This window comes from Hyperoodon ampullatus (assembly GCF_949752795.1).
Source record: "Hyperoodon ampullatus genome assembly, chromosome: 14".
Taxonomy (NCBI): domain Eukaryota; kingdom Metazoa; phylum Chordata; class Mammalia; order Artiodactyla; family Ziphiidae; genus Hyperoodon; species Hyperoodon ampullatus.
Genome location: NC_136927.1, coordinates 47,096,199 through 47,116,103, shown reverse-complemented (window position 1 = coordinate 47,116,103; position 19,905 = coordinate 47,096,199). Strand labels below are relative to the sequence as shown.

Here is a 19,905-nt window from a genome sequence, read left to right as displayed (position 1 = left end):
AGCAGAGGGGTTTAAGGCCACCTAGGGTTGACTACCGTACATCACTAGAGGGGGAGATCACGATCTCCAGTGAAAAATGAATTGGCCTGCACGCCGAAATCCCTGCGACCCCAAAGGAGTTTTCACGTCCTGGGCTGGACAGCATGGAAGGTGGAAGGTCAGGAATTCGCAGAGGTGGGAAACAAGACACGCTTGGCGCTGGGGAGCTTCCTGCTTCCTGGTGGCGAGCAACCTTTTGACTTAGTTCTGCACACGTGGCTCTTGGTCACCTGCCATGGGTAGGGAGCCCCAGGTGCCACAGTCAAACTGCAGGTCCCTCTGGGCTTCTCAGCAGCTGTCTTTGGCCCCGAGTCTCCCTCCACTTCATCAGGTGCCCAGACACTTGTCAGGCTCCCGCAGCTTCAGCAGAAGAATGGGAGAACCTCAGTCAGCCAGCCATTCTCTCTCATCAAGCATCTCCTGAGGTAGACCTCCTAGTACCGTGCGGGATACACCACACATAAACACTTTCCAAAATGTGAATTATATCCGCAAGAAGCCAGGTAGGTTCAGAAAGAAGGTCTATCACAAGCTCGCATTAAATCCTCACAGATAGATGATAAAGTGTTGGACTCCATCTCCAGACACATCTGTTCCTTATACCTCTGCCATGGCTGTGGCGTGAATAGAGGTACAAAGACACTGTCCTTATATGATTGAATTCAAAACCAAATTGACGTAGTAGGTATCCTACACCAAGAAAAGGAACAAGAACCAAAACGCGCTTCTGCACCAGGAAGAAACCATTTGTATGGTTATAGATAAAACGGTGGGCCTGTTTAAATGGGAAATTATAGTTTAGCGTGTCAGAATGACATAATTGGGATGCCTGCTATTTTATGCTTTAAGAAATTGAAGCCGTCACCATTAGGAGGTTGATCACGTCTTAAAGCCTTCCGAACTCTGATAACATTTTGCTTGATTCATGTTTGGACTTTATAATGTGTTAAGAAGAGCCACATTACTCCGATCTCTCCCGCCTTATTATGTGACCCAGGCTATGCAGTATTCAGTATCCAGGTCGGATCCTGTCTGGAGGAACTGTTGGCAGTAATGCCTGTGTGAAGGTGGGGTTCTCTACTCTAGTACAGGTGGTGCAAACCACTGTCACCACTTCTGGGGATCGGTGTCACTTTTGATGTTCATGTGGTCATTTTCATCCTCACTGTGGGGATCTGCATTGAGGGAATTCCGTAGAAGGCATGGCCTTGGCCATTGCGGCCATACCAGAACATACTCTTATTTGTTGGTCTCCACAGTAATCAAAGTAAGAGTGTCATCTTTCTTTTTTTTTTTTTTTTTTTTTGTTGCGGTACACGGACCTCTCACCGTTGTGGCCTCTCCTGTTGCGGAGCACAGGCTCCAGACGCGCAGGCCCAGCGGTCATGGCGCGCAGGCCCAGCGGTCATGGCTCACAGGCCCAGCCACTCCACGGCATGTGGGATCTTCCCGGACTGGGGCACGAACCCGTGTCTTCTGCATCGGCAGGCGGACTCTCAACCACTGTGCCACCAGGGAAGCCCAAGAGTGTCATCTTTAATCATTGTAAGCAACACGTATATCCCGCTTACTAAGCGCTGGGGGGCTGTTACTGACAACAGCCCTATAAAGTGTAGTTACTGTTGTCACCTCATTTTACAGACGAGGAAACTGAGGTGGGAGAGGGAAGAGATTTGCCCAAGGTCTCCTGGCTCAGAAATGACAGGGCCATGATGGCAACCAGATGCTGGCTCTTAACCTCTCCCCAAAGAACAAATAGAAACATATTTTCAAAGCTTAAAAAGCTATAGAATTTGAAAAGAATCCTCTAGGAGACATAGAAATAAGCCAGGTGGGGTGACATCTTTCCCAAGGCTAGTTGGGAGACAGAACTCATGTGTTATTACTCGCCTTTGCTGATCTTTTCCAACTACATAATTTAACATAGAAAAACTGGAGGAAATTTTTTGTAAAGACTTCCTCTTCCTTTAAACCACCCCAAGAATCACCCAGCATGTGTTTTTTAGGGAGTACCTGAAGTTTGTTATATTTATGAGGGAGAACACCTCGAAATTAATAAACTTTTTCTATGTAAGGTACTCGACAGAAGACCAGAATTTATAAGAAATATTTTACCAAAAAATGTTTAGTCTCAGTCTGGTAATTAGTGATACAAATTGAATCAAATTTGATATTTTAAGCTTTAAAACTGCCATTTTAGATTGATTTAGAAGAACTTCCATTAGTTTTCAAACCTAGTTTATCTTTAGATATATTTTGAGAATTGAGGAATAAGTCTCCATATTTTAATTTAGCTTTTAAAAAAAATTCAGCTAGTTAATCATAGACTTGCCTAAGATCTTTGGTCATATGTTAAAAATTGTCGGGAGTTCCCTGGGTGCCTAATGGTTAGGATTCCAGGCTTTCACTGCCATGGCCCGCGTTCAGTCCCTAGTCGGGGAACTGAGATCCTGCAAGCCGGATGGCGTGGCCAAGAAAAAACAATTGTTTCTGAAATAATTGCTCTAACACTGGAAAGACCATTGAATCCATATTCTTACTACCTGCTTCGTTAGGGCCTCCCCTTTGTAAGACTTGCCCTTCTTAGATCTGGTTCAGAGGCTGAAGGTGACAATAAGAAGCCATTAGTGATTAGTATGTTAAACCTTCTAAATGTAACAGACACGGTGGCTGCCAGCCTTTGAGTTTGTAATCTGTAGATTAAAATTCCAATAAAGGGAAGCTAAGTTTCTCAAGGGAAAAAAAAAAAACATGGTAAGATTCTTGCAAGTCAGATCTCTGACCAGGATCCAGTCACTGAGTGTATGGATGATCTTTTTTTTTTCTTTCTACCTTCTTTCTACTTCTGATGCTGTCCTGTAGCTTATCCCTTCCAGTTTTTTGGGGGTTTTTTGCGGTACGCGGGCCTCTCACTGCTGTGGCCTCTCCCGCTGTGGAGCACAGGCTCCGGACACGCAGGCTCAGCGGCCATGGCTCACGGGCCCAGCCGCTCCACGGCATGTGGGATCCTCCCGGACCGGGGCACGAACCCGTGTCCCCTGCATCGGCAGGCGGACTCTGAACCACTGCACCACCAGGGAAGCCCCCCTTCCAGTTTTGACACTGCTTCCTTCCCTGCCAGAAAGGAGGGGGAATAGAGCAACTTGGAACCCAATCAGAATGGACTCATTTGTGTGTCTGGTGAAAGGCTGAGAAATGAAGCAAAGTGGTGGTGGGCACTGTGGCAGGGTGAAGGGTGCTGGAGGGGTACAGGGGGGCTGAATATGGATGCAGTGGTGCAGAGGTCAAGTCTGTGGCTTCTCTAGAGGCTCAGCTCTTGGCGGTTCTGCATTCCTCCCAATTACAGATAATCACAATACAGAGACACATGCAGATCTCTCCCAGACTTTCATCTGAGGTCTAATCCCTGATAATCAGAGATGACAGTCTAATGCAAGGCGTGGCAAGCGTCAGCAGTGCTGCCTGATGACAGCACTTTAGAGGCCTAAGCGGTGGTTTGAGTTGGTCAGCTAAGTTGCCCATGCTTTTGTGCGTCTCAGTTTACCCTGTAGAGGACCTGGTAGGAGCTCTGGCAATTTCTTCCCGGTAATATTGATTTTTATTAGCGAACAAGATAAGAAAACTGTCCCATTTTGATTGCTCCAAAAGAAACAACATTTAAATGTCTTTTCTTGAAAATTTAATGTTTGCCTTTGAGCTGTCTTGGTATTGTAGAAACAGCTTCAGAATGAATGCTCCCTGGCTCGAGGGCTGTGGCTGGTTTTTGAGACATCTTGTAAGCAATTGGAAAATCCAGCTTCAAACTCACACCTTCTGAGGCACCTTTTCTTCCGATTTCTCTTTTCTTCTGATTTACCCAGGGAGTCAAGTTAGAGAAAAATCTCTTTTACCTATCTCGAAAAAAAAATTTTTTTAGAAACACCACATAGTGCTACCATTTGGGATGGGATGGGGTGTTGTGAAGCTAGAGAGGGAGAGCCACTTATTTCCAAAATTAATGGTATGTGGAAGTTAAAGGGAATAAATTATGCCATACAGCAAGCACCCACTTTTTTCCCCTTGAGAGGTTTTTCAAGAGTGCCATGAAATCAAACAGTGATGGATGTTCAACTTCAAAGAGGTGAAGAATGGACATTATTGCTTGAAACCAGTCTCCATGTCATTTGTATGTGGTGTACATCTCTCCCAGCCCTGTCCCTTTCCTCTCTTCCCAGCTGCACTCCAGGTGACAGTGGCACTGAAGGGAAATCAGGAGCTCTCACCCACCCTAGTGTGCCTCTTCTACCCTAGAACCCTCCCAGTTGCAACCTAGGCCTTGCTTGCCTTTTTGCCTTGTGCTGGGACAATCTCAGCAACTTTTCCTGTGCACCAAGAAGAGACCCTGCCAAGCTGCAGGTGTGGAATAAAAACTCCAGATGTTTATAGAGGGTCTCCTCACCCCCATGTATGGCCTGGTACTCTTGCAGGGCCTCTGTGGTTGGGACAGTGACAAAGGAGGCCAGAATTCTGACCAGGGGCCCACCAGACTGGACAGACAGGAGATTTGGTGCTCTGGTGGGGAGTGTTTTGCTCAGGGGAACCCACCAGGGGCCAAGTTTGTGGTCATTCAGCCCCCTCCTTCCAGGCGCTACACTCGGCACTAGAGAACACAATGATGATAAATGTTAGGATGATAATAATTGCTGTGCATTTAGTGAGGCTGTGGCATTGCTTTAATCCTTTCCCTACATCTGATGGTGGCAACCAGCTCCACTTTTGTTGATATGAGGTGTATAAATGTCGGTGGATTTGAAGACTAAGGGAAGGCGGGATTTGTAAACGGCCACTTCATGCACCGTTATCCTTGAGACCTAACCAAACTGCATTCAGCTTTTGATCAGGTGGGGATAAGGTTAGATTAAGACCTTTTTTCCCTAATACTAGACTCTGACCACCTCATTCCATTTTCAACAATGTACTTATTACCCTTGTATTGAGCACCTACTATGTGCCAGGCGGTTTACATAAATACATCACTTTCTCACTGAGCCCTCACAGCCGTCCAGAGAGCCTGCTCTTTGCAGATGTGACCGGCCTAGTGGCGACTCAACCCCAGCTCGCGGGCCTAGTGGCCTTTCCCTGCCGCGGCGCAGCACTGGAAGCGACGGCTGCGGGGAGGGTGCGGAGCGTTGCAGTTCCCGCCGCGCCCGCTCGCCGAGAAGGCGGCCGTGGGGAACTAGGGCCCGAGCCGCGGGGGGAACGACAGCTGTCGAAGTCGCGCCCGGGGACTGCGCCCCCGCGGGGCCGACCCGGCGCCGGGGCCGAGAGAAGGGGCGGCGAGGGGCGGGGCGCACGGGGCGGGACGGAGGAGGGGCGGCAGCACCGGCGGCTCGGGCTCGGCGCGCCGAGGAAGTCCCGCTCCGAGAGCTGCGAGCTTCTGGAGGAGGCGCGCTCGGCGCAGTCCGGGAGCGAAGTCCGGAGCGAGGGACCCCTGTGCCGCCGCCGCCCCCTACCGCCACCCGTCCAGCCAGGGAGCCCGCGGCGCCGGCCGCCGATGGAGTTCACTTGAGCGGCGAGCCGGCGGGAGAGGCAGGCGCCCGCGAGCGGAGCGCGGGCCGGAGCCGAGCCAGCCCCGGGCGCTTTCCGCCGGCCCTCGAGCTCCGGCCGGGAGGCGCCTCCGGCCCCGCGCAGCCCGCCCGGCGCCCCGGACGCTGCAGCGCCGCCCGCGCCGCGCGCCGGCGAGATCGGCTCCGAATAAAGACTCCCGGAGCGTCTCCTCCAGCGCCGCGGCGGCGGCGGCAGCTGGACCGGGACCGGTCGGCCCGCAGTGCTGCTGGAGAGGCGGGAGCGGCAGTCGGGGAGCCCCAGGCGGCCGCCGGGGAGAAGCCGCCGCCGCCGCGCGCCCTCCTCCTCCTCCTCCCTCTCCCTCCTCCCCTCCGCACATGGTCTCCTTTGTCCTGTCGCCGCCGCCGCCGCCTCGCTCTTAGCTCTGCGCGCCGCGGCCGCGGCTAGGGCCGCTCGCTCCTCTTCGCCTCGCCCGCCCGCCGGCCCGCCCGGGACGCCCCTCGAGTCCCCGCCGTGCCCGGCCGGCCCCGCGCGCCTCAGGAGCAGCCGGGAGTCAGCGGACGAGCGCGGGCCGGGCGCTCCCTCCCGGCCGCCCGCTGCCCGCCTGGCCTCGGCCGCGCTGGATGTGTGCGCGGCGCTGGCGCTCGGCCGCCCCGGAGCTGCCGTTCGTACGGATTTGGTTCGCGTGCATCCGCTTTCAGACTTTCGACTGGAAAGGAGAGATTGGCGCGGACCGAGCCCGGTCGGAGTTGGGCGTTTTCTCTTCGTGTTTGGCTGGTTTTCCCCCTGGTCTCTGACGATCCCCCATCGTGAGCCTTGCTCAGGAACCAAACCATGAACTTGGGGCTGACAGGACCGCTTAACCCTTTGCGATCAGGTAATGCAGCCCTGGGGGCGCGGCTCCCTCGCTCGCCGCCCGCAGTCGGAAGGGAGGCGGCGGGTCGGGGGTCTTTTGTTGCGGCGGCCGGGTCGGCGGGCAGGGGTGGCAGGGGCGGGTCTGGCGCGCCCGAGCCCCCCGCCGCCACCCATCCCTCCTCCCTCCTGCCGGCCCGGCCGCCCTCCCTCCTTCCGCGGCCCGGTCGCCCGCCTTTGTACTTTCCACCCCTGGCCAGCCGGGCTCGGGCGGCCGGAGCTGTGCGGTCGTGCCCGGGGACCGGAGCCGCCCCGGCGCCACCCGCCCCGAGGGGCTCCGCCTGCCTCCGGCTGGGGCCGCGGCCTGCGCCCGCTCGGGCTGGAGACCTTGGCGCTGCGCTCGCTGCCGCTTCCCGGGGTACCGCTTCCCCGCGCCGAGGTCGGGATCCTGGCCCGCACGCGGTGCCAAGGGAAGCGAAAGGAGATCTGGGCTCGGGATCGCGGCAGCTGGGGAAAGAACTCGCGCTTAAGTTTCGAGGAGGTTTCTCTTTTCTTGTTGGAAAGCCCCTCCTCGTGCGGGTGCAGAGGGCCGTGCCCGGGATCCGCGGCCGAAGGGAATTAAGGTGGACCTCGAACCCGAGCGGCCGCGCGTCCCACTCCTGTCTGCTCGGAAGGCTTTTCTTCGTTTCCTCATTCTCTGTGTTCCTTTCTTCAATCTGTTTGACTTATTTAACTTTTCTTTAAACACCAACTACGGCGTCTAGTAATTTTTCAGTATTAAAAAAAAATCTGCTTCCACCTCCCCCCGAAATAAAAAGCAGCCAAAAGAGAGCTTTGTTTTTTTCTATCATTTTTAGGTGCAGCCACTTAACGCCCTCATCCTCCAAAACCGAGTGAGGGGGATGAAGTGAAATGGCGAGCAAAAGCTAAAGATCTTTAGTATGTAAAGGTGCCCCCGTATTAAGAAAGGAGAGAAGGAAAAGCTGTGCTCGCCGGCTAACCCTTGGCTCACCACGTTTCCATTACTCGACCCTGATTAAAAAAAAAAAAATCAGCCAGGAAAATGGTCCAGGTAATATAAGGAATTTCACACTTTTTCCTAAAAAACAATGAAAAAGAAAACACGCCAAAGATTAAGATCCAAGAAGCCACAAATTTGTACAAATGCTTTAAAGCACAAGTTAAATTTGAAAGTTCATCGAGAAAAAGCAAAGAATTTCCTTGTAGTTCCTGCTTAAGACTTTGGCTGAGAAGCTCTATTCTGACTTTTCAGGACAGTGGTCAGCCATAGTTGTAACCACCTGGATGGGAGAGAAAGGGATCCATATCATTTTATGATTAGCCTAAGTCCCATTGCTGTCATTTTCTTTGGGGTGTTTTTCCATGGAGGCCTTTTTGAGGACCCCCGCCCCCCTTACCCTTACCAGTTACAAAACGGCTTTGTGACATGTATCAGAAAATTAAAGGGCTGGAAAAGCTTTTATTAGAGAGCATTACTCCTAAGTCACTCTGAATATCCTGTCAGACTCATTTCCTTAATAACTTACCGGTTGGCATTGTATAATCACATCCTCTAAGTTCGCTTCAGACATAAGGATCACTTAACTGGCTACTTGAGAATATGGTGTGGAGCCCAGTGGAGCTGACAAGGGTGGCAGCCCCAAGGAGGGTGTGCGAGACAGCCAGAGGGCCTCTTCACCTACAGCTTCTGTCCAGTTTGATCTCTCTCTCTCTCCCCCTCTAACACACACACATACCCCAAGTGTAAATAAAAGCTGGATCAAGAACCTTTTCCTCACCCATGCTTTTTGCATTGACGGTACAGTACTTTGTTTCTATAGTGCTTTGGGCCAGTTAGGCTCATTTTAATAGGTAGTCCCCAAATCTGCAGGGGTTATTTCAATTTGGTAAAATGAATTAACTAACAACCCCCCCCCTTTTTTTTCCTTTTAAACATATCAACTAGTTTAAGCCATGAGTTTACTGTAGCCATTCCAATTTGAACTAAGAGACACTTTTTCATCAAGGAATGGTGAAATGCTCTTATCTCCAAGTTTTTAGCTGGGAAACTCGTGTTCCTAGACATCTCACTTAATATTACAATATAACAACACTATGCCTGTAATTTTTGCTTCTATAACTCAGTATTCTTGATTTGTTTAATGCATATCTTGTTTCCCCCTCCGTGCAATACTATTTTGGTGGTTTATTTTCATGAAAAGCTACTGTAATATGCAGTTTTATTTAATTATGTTTAAAATGTCAAGAAGGCCCTCAGCATATTTTTTATTCAAAAATATAAATAAAAATAAAAAGGAAAAAATAAAAGGAAACATCTATCAAGGATTTATTTTATTTTAAACTGCTTATGTATAACTATAGAGTTCAACACTTGTTTTGTACATACTATACATTGATTTTTTTCTTGATCTATTAATCTTTGGAATCACGCTTACAGTAGGCAGATTAGAATTAAAGGGGAAAATAGTCATAATGACAATATTTTATGTCTTTCTATATCACTTGCATTGAGAACTAGAACTTGTTCCTCAGATAACACTCGGGAATATCTCATCCTTATCAACATAACACAAAAAGACTAAATTGAATATCTTCTTTGTCCCCAAAAACCAGCTCCAGAGTCTGAATATGTTGTATCTCAGATTCCCCCACACCCTATTTCTTATATTTCTTCTAGATTTATTCGCCGTTCTCTGCTTCGCTTTGTCAAAACATGCATTTCTGTGCATAAAGTGTGAAGACCAGTGATTTCTTAGGGTTGGGTAGCAAGAACAGCATAAATATAATATAGCCATTATAACTTTAAATGCATATACATCATCAAATTACTATATAATGGAGCTGCTTAATTTTTAAGTTTAGTTTTTAATTTTTCAAGTTCTAGAAATACAGTGCTTCTGAAACATTATAGCATTTTTCTCCAAACAGACTTCATGTTGATTTTCCAGAACATTAGTGTATAATTTAAATTGCCTGTATTCTTGCTGTTTAAACAGGCTTGTTTCACGTTCCTGGAGCCACTGTAATAATTAGCAGACGTGATTTCTAGAAAATGGAAAGGAAATAATGCTGATGGTGTGTGTAGTGTTGGGTTGCTGGGCAGGTCGCCTGGCTTTCATTTCAACACCAAGGTCGTCGTGGTTACCACAGGGGGCAGGGATCTTGGGGTCATCAGATAAATCTTTAAAAATGAATTTCAGGGAGTGCTGGTTGACACTTTTTAGTGAGGAGAAGCTTAGCATTAAATAATAGGCATTTCTAGTTTGTGAGAGAAAATTGAAAAATATGGCATGTCTGCAAATATGAAAAAAGTACCGTTTCCAAAATAATGATCTGTCAATGAAATTGCAAAATCATTATGCGAATGAGCTGAATTGCTTTGTGTATCATCTCATAGAAATATGTTTTGCACAGATAATATGTCTAATAAGGACATGTTTTTAAAATCAGATTTTTTTCTTCCCTCAGCAAATAGCTGCACTGCAGGTCTGGCTCACGCAGTCAACCAGCACCACCTTATGGAAGATGGGGGAAATTGCCGCTTTCCTCTTTAGGCTTTTCTAAAACATAGTAAAATTGATTTAAAATGATCGTAATGATGATGGTGATGACAAAATTAATGACAGTAGTAATGCTTTCTTTCCCCTTCTTGTGTTGCAGGCCTCAGATGCCAGCTCTGAAAAACTCTTCAATACTGTTATTGTAAACAAAGGTAAGACTCCTTAAATCCGAGCAATAGCTTATTTTTCTGTTTGCTCCGTTGTCGGGATGAAAGCATAAAGAACAGTGGTCATTCCCTTTTCACTCTGGAGCTACGGTTCATAATCTGTATTTTTGCTTGAGACAGAATCTGTGTGCTTTTGTGTTGCATCCAAAAACAGTTTATTTTAAAAGAATATATTGAATCCTTACTTAAATTGATTTGACTAAGAAATTACTACTGTCCATGCGACTTTCATTTAATGTAGGAAGTGGTAATGGAGAATAATAGTTCTCAAGATGCCTTAACTTTGTTACTTATCAACTACCCAGCAGTTGGAGAACGATAAATCGCTGATTTGTACTGCAGACTCTAATAATCAGTGCATGTTTAGAATTCACAGCATTATAGTCATAAAGCAAGCCTTACTCTGCTGTGGACTTTCTGTAAAATTAATAAACGATCAAGAGGGCAAAATTTAAATACGTGCCATCCCATTACTTTCTGCAATATAGAGTAAGAGAGGCTAGTGATATAGCAATACATTAAGGGGGAACTTATCTTAAATCACTGCCAACAGGTTTCTGGGCAGTTTTCATTTGTAGCAGTATTGTTGGAAATGATGAAATTTAAGGGAGCTTCTAATCACGGGCTTTACAGTGGTGTATACTTTGAAAGGTAAAAATCATATAAATTATTTGATCTCTTTCTCTCCACTGTAGAACCTGTTGTAGGTGCTTGCGTGGTAATTGCTAAATACAGAATGTATCCTGTCGTGGTCTCGTTCTGTATTACATGGAAGATACTTGGTAGCTTGAACAGGGTTGGGCCTTCATGAAGTGAAATATGAAACCACCTTGGCATTCTATAGTTGCCTTGGCTAGCATTTTTGCTAGCTGGTTGGTCACACATGTTTCCAAGTGCAGTTATTTTGAGCTCCCAGATTATTTTAGAATTTGAACCAACTGCAGCTTTAAATAGTACATTATGTTTAGAGTTCCCTTTAGGTGTACATGCTTATGTGATTGCTGTTACTCCCAGAATTATTGTCATATTGAATTTTATCTTTTATTATTGCATAATGGAGTATTCCAGTTTTATGTTTCATCATATATTTTGATGGACTGAAAGTTTGTATAAATTTGTTGTCCATAATGCTAAAGCCCAATAAAAGAAGATGCGCTGCACTTCACAGCGTACAGGGCTCAAATGGAAAGATACATAATTGTTTCTTGCTCATTTTGACAAGGGAAGAGGTTGGGTAGATGGTCGTGTGTCCCTGCAGGATACGAGGAGGTGGAGCCTGAGGCAGGACAGTTCACCAAAAGGAGGTCCTCTGTGTTTCAATGACACCCTGCCCCACCGCCTCCCCAGGACCTCCAGCCCACATGACCGTGTCTCTCTTCTGCTAACTTGCTGTAAAGTTTTGGAATGCGTTTCCCCTCTCTGGGATCAGGCCTGGCAGGAGAGTTGGCTCTGGGACGTGCATTCAGGCCCCGCTGCCCTCACGGGGCTGAAAGGCTCCCTTCAGGGCCGAGGAGGAGTGATTGGTGACGAGCATCACCCTTGTCCCCCTGCCTCTTCCCTCCTGCTCCCCTGGCCCCTCCCCTTTTCCAATCAAACGTCTCCCACATTCTTATTTTTGTTTACTTACAGAGTGTGATTTGTGGCATCTCTTTGGTTGTGAATAGTCATCGTGACAGGGTGCCTTTCTTCTGAGCTGCTTTTCTGGGGGTGATTTAGTTGCCTTGAAAGGATTAAGGTTTCTTTGTGTACACTAAAATCAACATAGGCTTTTTGCTAAGCTTTGCTTGGGAAACCATACACAAATAAGCATTTTAGTTGATGGCAGATTATTCCTTTGCCCCTTATTTCCATCAAAATGGCCTTTCTTTTCTCCTCCAGAGTTTCCCCTTAATGCCTTATGCTAATTCCTGTTGGTAACATGAATGACAAGAGCCGGAATCAATGCAAATCCAGGTGCTGCAAAGTAGACGGACTGGTATCCAGCACCCGCCCTCCTCCCTGGAGAGAAAGAGATTAAAGGGGGGGCCGGGGAGGGGGGAAGCATGGGGGCAGTTTTGTTAAGGGGATTAGTATTCAAACTGCTAAATATCAGGAAAACAAGTTCAAAAAGAGATTCATTGTATAGTGATAACGTCAATAATTGCTTCAAGACAGGTGCAGAGAGTCTTGCTATGTGCATGTGGGTTTGGGTCTGTTTTTACTCTGGGTAGTGGCAGTGTTTACTGGATGGATGGTTGACAAGGCCTTCAAGGAACTGTCAGCTTCATGCACATCAAGTTCAAGTTCTCCTGCAAAGCAGCCTGCCCGCCTGCAAGTCAGGTCTCCCGTCTCTGTCCAGTATTCTTAGCCAAGAGCAATAAAAAGCGGTGTAAGAAAGGGCAAATTTATACCAGGTAACAAACACCACTGGGAAGATCTTCAAAGCCTCGGCTTATTGAACAGTCTGACCAGTGCAGGGAAGCTGACACGTGTATTCCTCCTCCTCCGGATGTTTAAAGCTACACATCACCTCTCCCTCTCAGCAGCCCCACTGGGCTCTGGCCTTCCCGAAGTGTGGCTTTCAGCCGCTGGCGAGATTACGCTGCGGAGCCCGGTGGCAGGCAGATTTGGTCCATAAGATTTCACTGTGGGAGGGCAGTGCTAATCTCACAAGCTGATTGTGGTGAGGCCGGCCGGCGGGGCGTGGGGTGCGCAGCTTTGATGTCGGGCTGGGCGGTTGGGGGATGGGGCTCTGGCTGAAGCAGCAGGGGCCGTGGCTCAAGTCCCATCAGTCTGTTGGTGAGCTGGAGTAAGTCGTTTCGCCTCTTTAGGTCAGAATTTTCAATCATAGCAAAACCTAGTCCTGGGCCGACGTCTCTGGTGGGGATAAAACAGTTAGCTGGGGAGGGGCGGAGGGGCTGAAGCAGAGTAGGTGCCATGAACACATTTTATATCCCTTCTGCCTGTTTGATTTTATTTTGACTCTCTCTGTGTTGTAGAGTCTGTCCAATTTAATAGAGGACCAGCAAGATTTTTGTGTTTAGGTGTTCCCAATAGTTGTTTCCTTCTGACGCCTTTTATTTCCCACTTTGAAACAAATTAATCAAACGGTGCGTGCTTGCATGTACACAGGACATGCCCAGGGAGAATTGAGCTTCTCCAGAGGGGCTGGGAGATGAACCTTCAAGTTGCAGGGCTTAGGGTTGGAGACATAAAAAAATAGTTTAACTTTAATCAAGGTCCTGGTTGCCTTATTTAATCTTTATGTGTTTAAATGTTTACAGGATGTTCATGTGAATTTTATGAATCCTTCTGTCTTTGTGACTCAACCATCTGCCAAAGAAAAAATTAATTTTCCCAGTGAGACAGAGACACACAGAGAGAGACTAAGTTCTTGTCCATATTTAGTTGGTTGAACTGCTGTAGGAGCAGTAGGATTTGTACCCCAAATTCTAGACTGTTTATCCTTAAAAGGAACTAACTTGTCAGTCAATGCAGTGTGTACAGCCAGTATTTATTACCCTTCTTTACCTATGCTAGGTCCTATTTCTCAGGGGTTTTGCAACTTTCATATATAGGCAGAAATGCAGAAAATGAGTACTTAGTAGACATGACTATCCTGCCAGCCCTGGTGTAGGTCCACGGTCTAGTTTAGGGGTAGAGAAAAGGCCCTGAATTGCCTCTTTTCCAGGATCTGTCCTGCAGCTAAGGCAAGTTAGAGATGAGAGGGGCCAGGTGGTGTACTTCACCCCATCACTCTCACCCCTTCTCTGGCCTTCATCTTCGTCTTGTGGTAATGTCGGCCCTCCTGGGGGGAGGTGCCCTGAGCTAACTGTGAGAGAGCTGCGTGTTTCCAGACAGCTGGGGTGGGGAATGACCCAGGTAAGGATGAGGCCCCTGATTTGTGCTCCCTTCTGCCGTGAGCACCCCCGTCTACTGAAACGTATACAGCAAAGGAGCAGCCACCCACCCTCCTGGGTGGGACCCCACCTACCCTCCCCCAGGTCAGCCATGGGGACTCTGGTGGAGACTCACTCACCATGATGAGTGCCAGACGGAACACTGGGGCCACCTTGAGCTCTCTCTGACCAGGGCTGGTTTTCCTTTCCCAGGCCCCACCAGACCTACTAGTGGACACACAGGCCTCTTCTTGGGGTCGATTTTGTGCCGAGGGTTTCCATGGGACACAGATGAGGTTGGAGCCTTTAGATTAGTAAGGCCTTTGGGTATCTTTGACAATATGGTTTTATCACCAGCATAGAAGGAAAACCTGGCTAAAAAATTGGTTGAGATTTGAGATGAAGTGAGAAAAAAGTTACTAGAGATGCTGCTTGGTGGGTTGAGGTTCAGTAACTGATTACGTAATAAAATCATGGAGATGATCTCACTTCATTCATCAAGTTTAGACATAAAGGGGGAATTCCTTGGTTTGGTGACAATTCTGTGCTTTCTATGTAAGTGAAAACAATGCAATTGAGTGGGGGATAGCTTTCTTAAAAAAAAAGATATAGAGTTTAAAATCCAATTATAATAAAAATATGGAGACCATTTTACAATTCCTTGTAGTGTCTTGGGTTTCATTGTAAGGAGAACATGACATAAAGCTTATTCTCCACGTGCAGAAGAGTAAACTGAGCCCATTTTACCCTCTATAAATTAGTCCCATTTTTGTACTGTCTTAAATCCTACATAAGGGAAAGTTGGACTGTCACTCATTCTTTATTTTTCCTTCTCTGGATCCTTTTTGTAGTTTCAGAGCGTTTTCTTGGGTCTTTAGAGGATAGAGATGTCTGATACAGGGGAAATACTATTGAAGGGTAATTGGTGCTTGATTGAAGACAAAGGAGTTGTGAGTGGTTGGGTTTTCCCTCCCACTCCACACTGCAGAGAGCACGTAATCAGCTCCTTTTGTTATGGAAATTGACCTTCCTGTAGGAGCCAGACTCTTACATACAGAATTTGTTGTATAGAATTATTCCTTGAGAATTCTTGGAAACAGAAACCTTGTATTCTTTGTGTGAAACCACCGGGAAGGGTCTAAAAAGATTCCATGTGGTCAGAAAGTGTTTCCCTCCAGATATTTTTCCATCAACTGCTACCTGGTCTCTCCCTGACCTTGTTCGTGAGTATGGTGTGGAATCCTGGGTAAATGTTGGATCCACTTACTGGAATTTTAGCTCAAGGGGTGGAAGATATTCCGAGCATCTGAACTGATCTTGATGGTGTCTTTGGAGTAGAAATTTGACAGCGATGCCACTTTTCCAGATAAAAGTAGGCCAGATCTCCTGGTCCTGAGCGCCCCTGTGAGCTGGAGCAGATTACAGGGTAACATTCTTTTAGTCGGATGATCACATGCCACTGTTTATTTTTGAGCCCACCAAAACACTCTTCCCTTACTTTATTGATTGATTGCTGCTGTTCTTGGAAAGACTTTTCTCCATACTTGGCAATGTTAGCAAAGAAGCTTGAATGTTGATCAGCATCACTTTTCATTCTGTTCATATTTAGTGCTTCGTTTAGGCAATGATGTCAAATTCGCTGTCTCAGAAAGTAATCTACATTCATAGTAGACATTTGGCACAAAAAATATCAGGTCAGTTCTGGAGAGTCTTTAATGAGAACCGTTAAATGACAAAGGGCCCCCTCACTGGTAACAACCTTCAAGTGCATGGGGTCAGCCTCAGGCCTGGAGAGTTTCCTGCATGGAGGAAGCTGGTGGCTATCCCATGGCCTCTGGATTATTTCTGGTTTCTGACAACTGCACAAAAATGTTGTTTTCTCTGAAAATGTATGTTTATTTAACTAGGTTTCTTTTTGCTTCACAATCTGGATTCCATTCACTCAGTTACCACTCCAATTAACTAACAATTATTTAACATTAACAGTAATTACAGACGCCAGTTAAGCGCCTACAGATGTCAACTGTTAGCTTTGTACCTAATCACTCAATGAAATGGAGAAAGTTCAACAAACATCAATTAGCCAGGCAATTAGTGTGAGTTAGGAAAGAGCATGTTATCATGTGTGAGCTGATTCAATTTATTTTATTTTGGCAGTTAAAACACACACAGGCGAGCGGCAGTAAGTTCCTCAGATAAGATAAAACTCTATTGTGTTGCAGCTTACATAAGAATTCTTTCCTTTCCCGTGCGTAAGTCAAATATGCACTTGCCTGGAATTTATTTAACTAACAAAATTTGTCTCAATTACTCAGAAAGTCCAGCAATGCTCAGTCTCAGGAAGCAACTTTGGTGCATTATGAATCCAGTGAATATGCTGTATAAGGAAATGTCAAAGTTTTTCAGTGGAAGAATGATTGATTCCCACTCAAGTAATCTCCGTGCATTTCAAATTTTTACCAGTTTATTCTTGAACCAATGGTGGAGCGGGTGCAACAGGGATTTTATTAATTTCATGGTGCCTGAACTTTTTGCTCAGCTGTCTTTGATTTAGCCTGGGGCAACCATCAAAATCTTTTACCTACTTCCCCAGTCTATGCTTTAAGAAAGTAGAAGTGGCTCTCAATTGAGGACCCACTTCGTGAATTCACCAAAGAGATCTTGGGCCCGAATTCAGATATTCTATACCACTCCCCCACCCCACCCATAGACTTGACTTCCATCAATTGCCTGGGTGTCTGGACTTGCTGGGAAAGTGCATGCTAAAGCCTGCTTATGTAAGGTGGCCCATCAATTGGTATTTGGAGGTTCATTTTACCTCCAAGTGGACAGGTGTCCATAAGTGGCTGTGCCTCTGGTTCCCCTCCTAGAAATGCTTTCTCACCAATTCCCGAAGCCTGTGGGTAGGAGTGGAAGGGGCCAATCCTTAGTGGGGTGCTCTGTCAGGTCGCTGTGTGTGTGATGTGCAGAATTCTCCATTTGAGCAAACCTCTCAGCGTTAACTGAATCCAGGAGTTGAAAAATTAATATTGGGAGTTCCCTGGTGGCCTAGGGGTTAGGATTCTGGGCGTTCACTGCCATGGCCCAGGTTCAATACCTGGCCGGGGAACTGAGAATCCCACAAGCCACAGGGCCAAAAAATAAATAAATAAAATTTAATATTGTGTTCACTAGAATAGCTTAGGGCGAAGAGCTGCCGTGTTCCACATGCTTTTCTCTTATAAATCTTTTTTTTTAATTTATTTATTTTTGGTTGTGTTGGGTCTTTGTTGATGTGTGCGGGCTTTCTCTAGTTGCAGCGAGCGGGGGGCTGCTCTTCGTTGCGGTGCGCAGGCTTCTCATTGCGGTAGCTTCTCTTGCAGAGCACGGGCTCTAGGCGCGCGGGCTTCAGTAGTTGTGGCACCTGGGCTCAGTAGTTGTGGCTCACAGGCTCTAGAGCGCAGGCTCAGTAGCTGTGGCGCGTAGTTGCTTCGTGGCACGCGGGATCTTCCCAGACCAGGGCTCAAACCTGTGTCCCCTGCATTGGCAGGTGGATTCTTAACCCGTGCACCACCAGGGAAGTCCCTCTTATAAATCTTTTACCGGTGTTCAGCACCCAGTGCACTGGCACGGCTGTTCTGGAGAGATGTCTTTGCCCTTCTGTATCACGTAATAGGGCCTCTATTCATCTGCTGTGGCACATTATGCTGCAGAGCTTACAGCAACAAAGGTCTCATATCAGGTGTCAGCTGCGGACCAGCTGTGGTTCCCCTTGTTTTGATTCTGGGACCCAGGCTAGAGAAGCAGCCCTCATCGTGGTTATCTTAGTAAAAGGAAAAGAGTAGAGACAGAATCATAGAACAGCTCTTTAAAGTTTCAGCTTGGTTGTGGTGTTGGGCATTTCCAGCCATCTCATTGGCCAGAACAAGTCCCTAGGACTTTTTCCACCATGCCGTTCCAAAGTATTCTATGTTCCCTGGAAGTTAGTAGGAACATTCTCTTGACAGTGGGGGGTCTGGCATTCCAGGATGCCCACAGTGATCTGAGCAGGTGCTGCCCAAAGCATCATGGTGACTGCATTGCAGCGATGCTCAACTTTAGACATCTCTGATTTCCTTCCCTTCTACTAAGACATGTTTCCATATTTCCACTCTCCACGCCCATTCTTGTGCCTGTAAGTGGACCGATTGTTACTCTTCAGCCAGATTTTATTAGAAGTGAGTTAGGATTTTCCAGCAGGGGCATTTCCCTAGCAACCGATTATGTAAGCATGAGGCCAATCCATGCCGAGGTGGGAGAGGCGCCAGTTAAATAAGGAGTAATGTTCTGTGGGTGCTCAAATCTTTTCTGACCCTCATAAACCTTCTCTTATAGAGGAGGAGGTGGAGAGCACATCATTGCTTTTTCAAAGAGTCCTTTTGGAGAGGGAAATGTCTCAAGTGTGCGTGTTAATAGGCTGATGTGGGAGGCGGTTAGATTGCGACGCCTTTAAAACCCACTTGGAAAACATTCCCCCCTCTTATCTATCACCTTTCGCATCTCTCAGAAGAGTAACACTGAAACCTAATTTTAGCCAGGATTACATCATTTTCTCATTATCTGTTTACAGCCGGGGAAGGCTTTTCCATAGTAAAGCTTCTCTCACCAAAAGCCCAGCCATGTAATTCCTTTCGTTTTATACCAGTGTTTGATTTTTCCAAGTGTGGACTGTCCTCTGCTGGACTTCTTGGGCTGATCTCTGCAGGCTTCTTTATCCATGAACTTCATCCATAGACTTGGGTTTGACAAGGAGTCTTCCTCCGGGGTCGGATTTGTCATTTGTGAAGTGAATGATGTCAGGGTTCATTCCGTTTCTTCCTTCAGTTGGCAGAAAGTGGAAGCCATATTGACATGAATTCTTTTGTTCAGCAGTTATTACTGAGGGAGTTCCCTGGCAGTCCAGTTGTTAAGACTTTGCTTTCCAATGCAGGGGGTGTGGGTCTGATCCCTGGTCGGGGAGCTAAGACCCCACATGCCTCACAGACAAAAAACCAAAACATAAAACAGAAGCAATATTGTAACAAATTCAGTAAAGACTTTAAAAATGGTCCACATCAAAAAAAATCTTTAAAAAAATTATTATTGAGCGCTGATTCCGTAAAAGGCACAGGAGATACAGCAGTGAACAGATCGCATTAAACATAATGACCAGAAGCATAAGAGCTTAATATATTTTAAGATTCGAGAAGAGACTTTTTAAATGGTGTAATGGGAAAGAAGCCTTAAGACCTCTTTAGGAGGGAAAAGCTGATCCAAGGTGAGCCCTGACGGGTCAGCAAACCAGAAACAGACCAGCCATCAGACTGCAGACGATGTCACCCTTTCAGAGAGGGGTTCTGTGGCCACAGATGTGCCAGCTTGTGCTCACAGTGAGACTAAAACCTGCCCCTTAGAACTTTCCATTGTAAAAATTGATGCTGTCTTTTTTGTTAAATGAGTTAAGCTATTGAAAAGATTTGGGGGAGAATTGTAAAGGTCTGTGTACAGCCTATCAATAGGGCCTCTTGATTTCATGTTTCCTCAGTTAGATTTTGTTGCTTAAATGTTTGCCAGGTTGGCATACTGCACGGAGGTGGCAGGATGTACCACAGCTTTTCGTTACAGAAGATCCAGGCTCAAGTCTGAGCTGGGCTGCTTGTAACCACGAGCAAATCATTCTATTAGACTAGGTTTTCTCGTTAACTTGAGAAAGTTGGGTAGACTCCAAGATCCCATCCTGGTCTAAAGGCCAGAGTTTGCTTTGGCGTGTTCTAGGTCCTTCTAGAGCCTGAAGCTTGTGCAGAGGGCATATATTTCCCAGAGAGCTGTGAATGAGACTGTGGACAC

The 19,905-nt window shown here is 46.8% G+C and overlaps 1 protein-coding gene across 5 annotated transcripts in view; it reads left to right on the top strand.

Moving 5' to 3' along the window:
• AUTS2 (activator of transcription and developmental regulator AUTS2) overlaps positions 1-19,905 on the top strand; it is a gene marked incomplete at its 5' end in the record, with an annotated part of 1,137,287 nt that overhangs the window by 1,042,292 nt on the left and 75,090 nt on the right. For all 5 annotated transcript variants that reach the window (XM_079718778.1, XM_079718777.1, XM_079718779.1 and 2 more), the window contains one exon: positions 10,117-10,168. In XM_079718778.1, the coding sequence (XP_079574904.1) occupies positions 10,117-10,168 (52 nt within the window). The remainder of the gene's footprint in view (positions 1-10,116; positions 10,169-19,905) is intronic.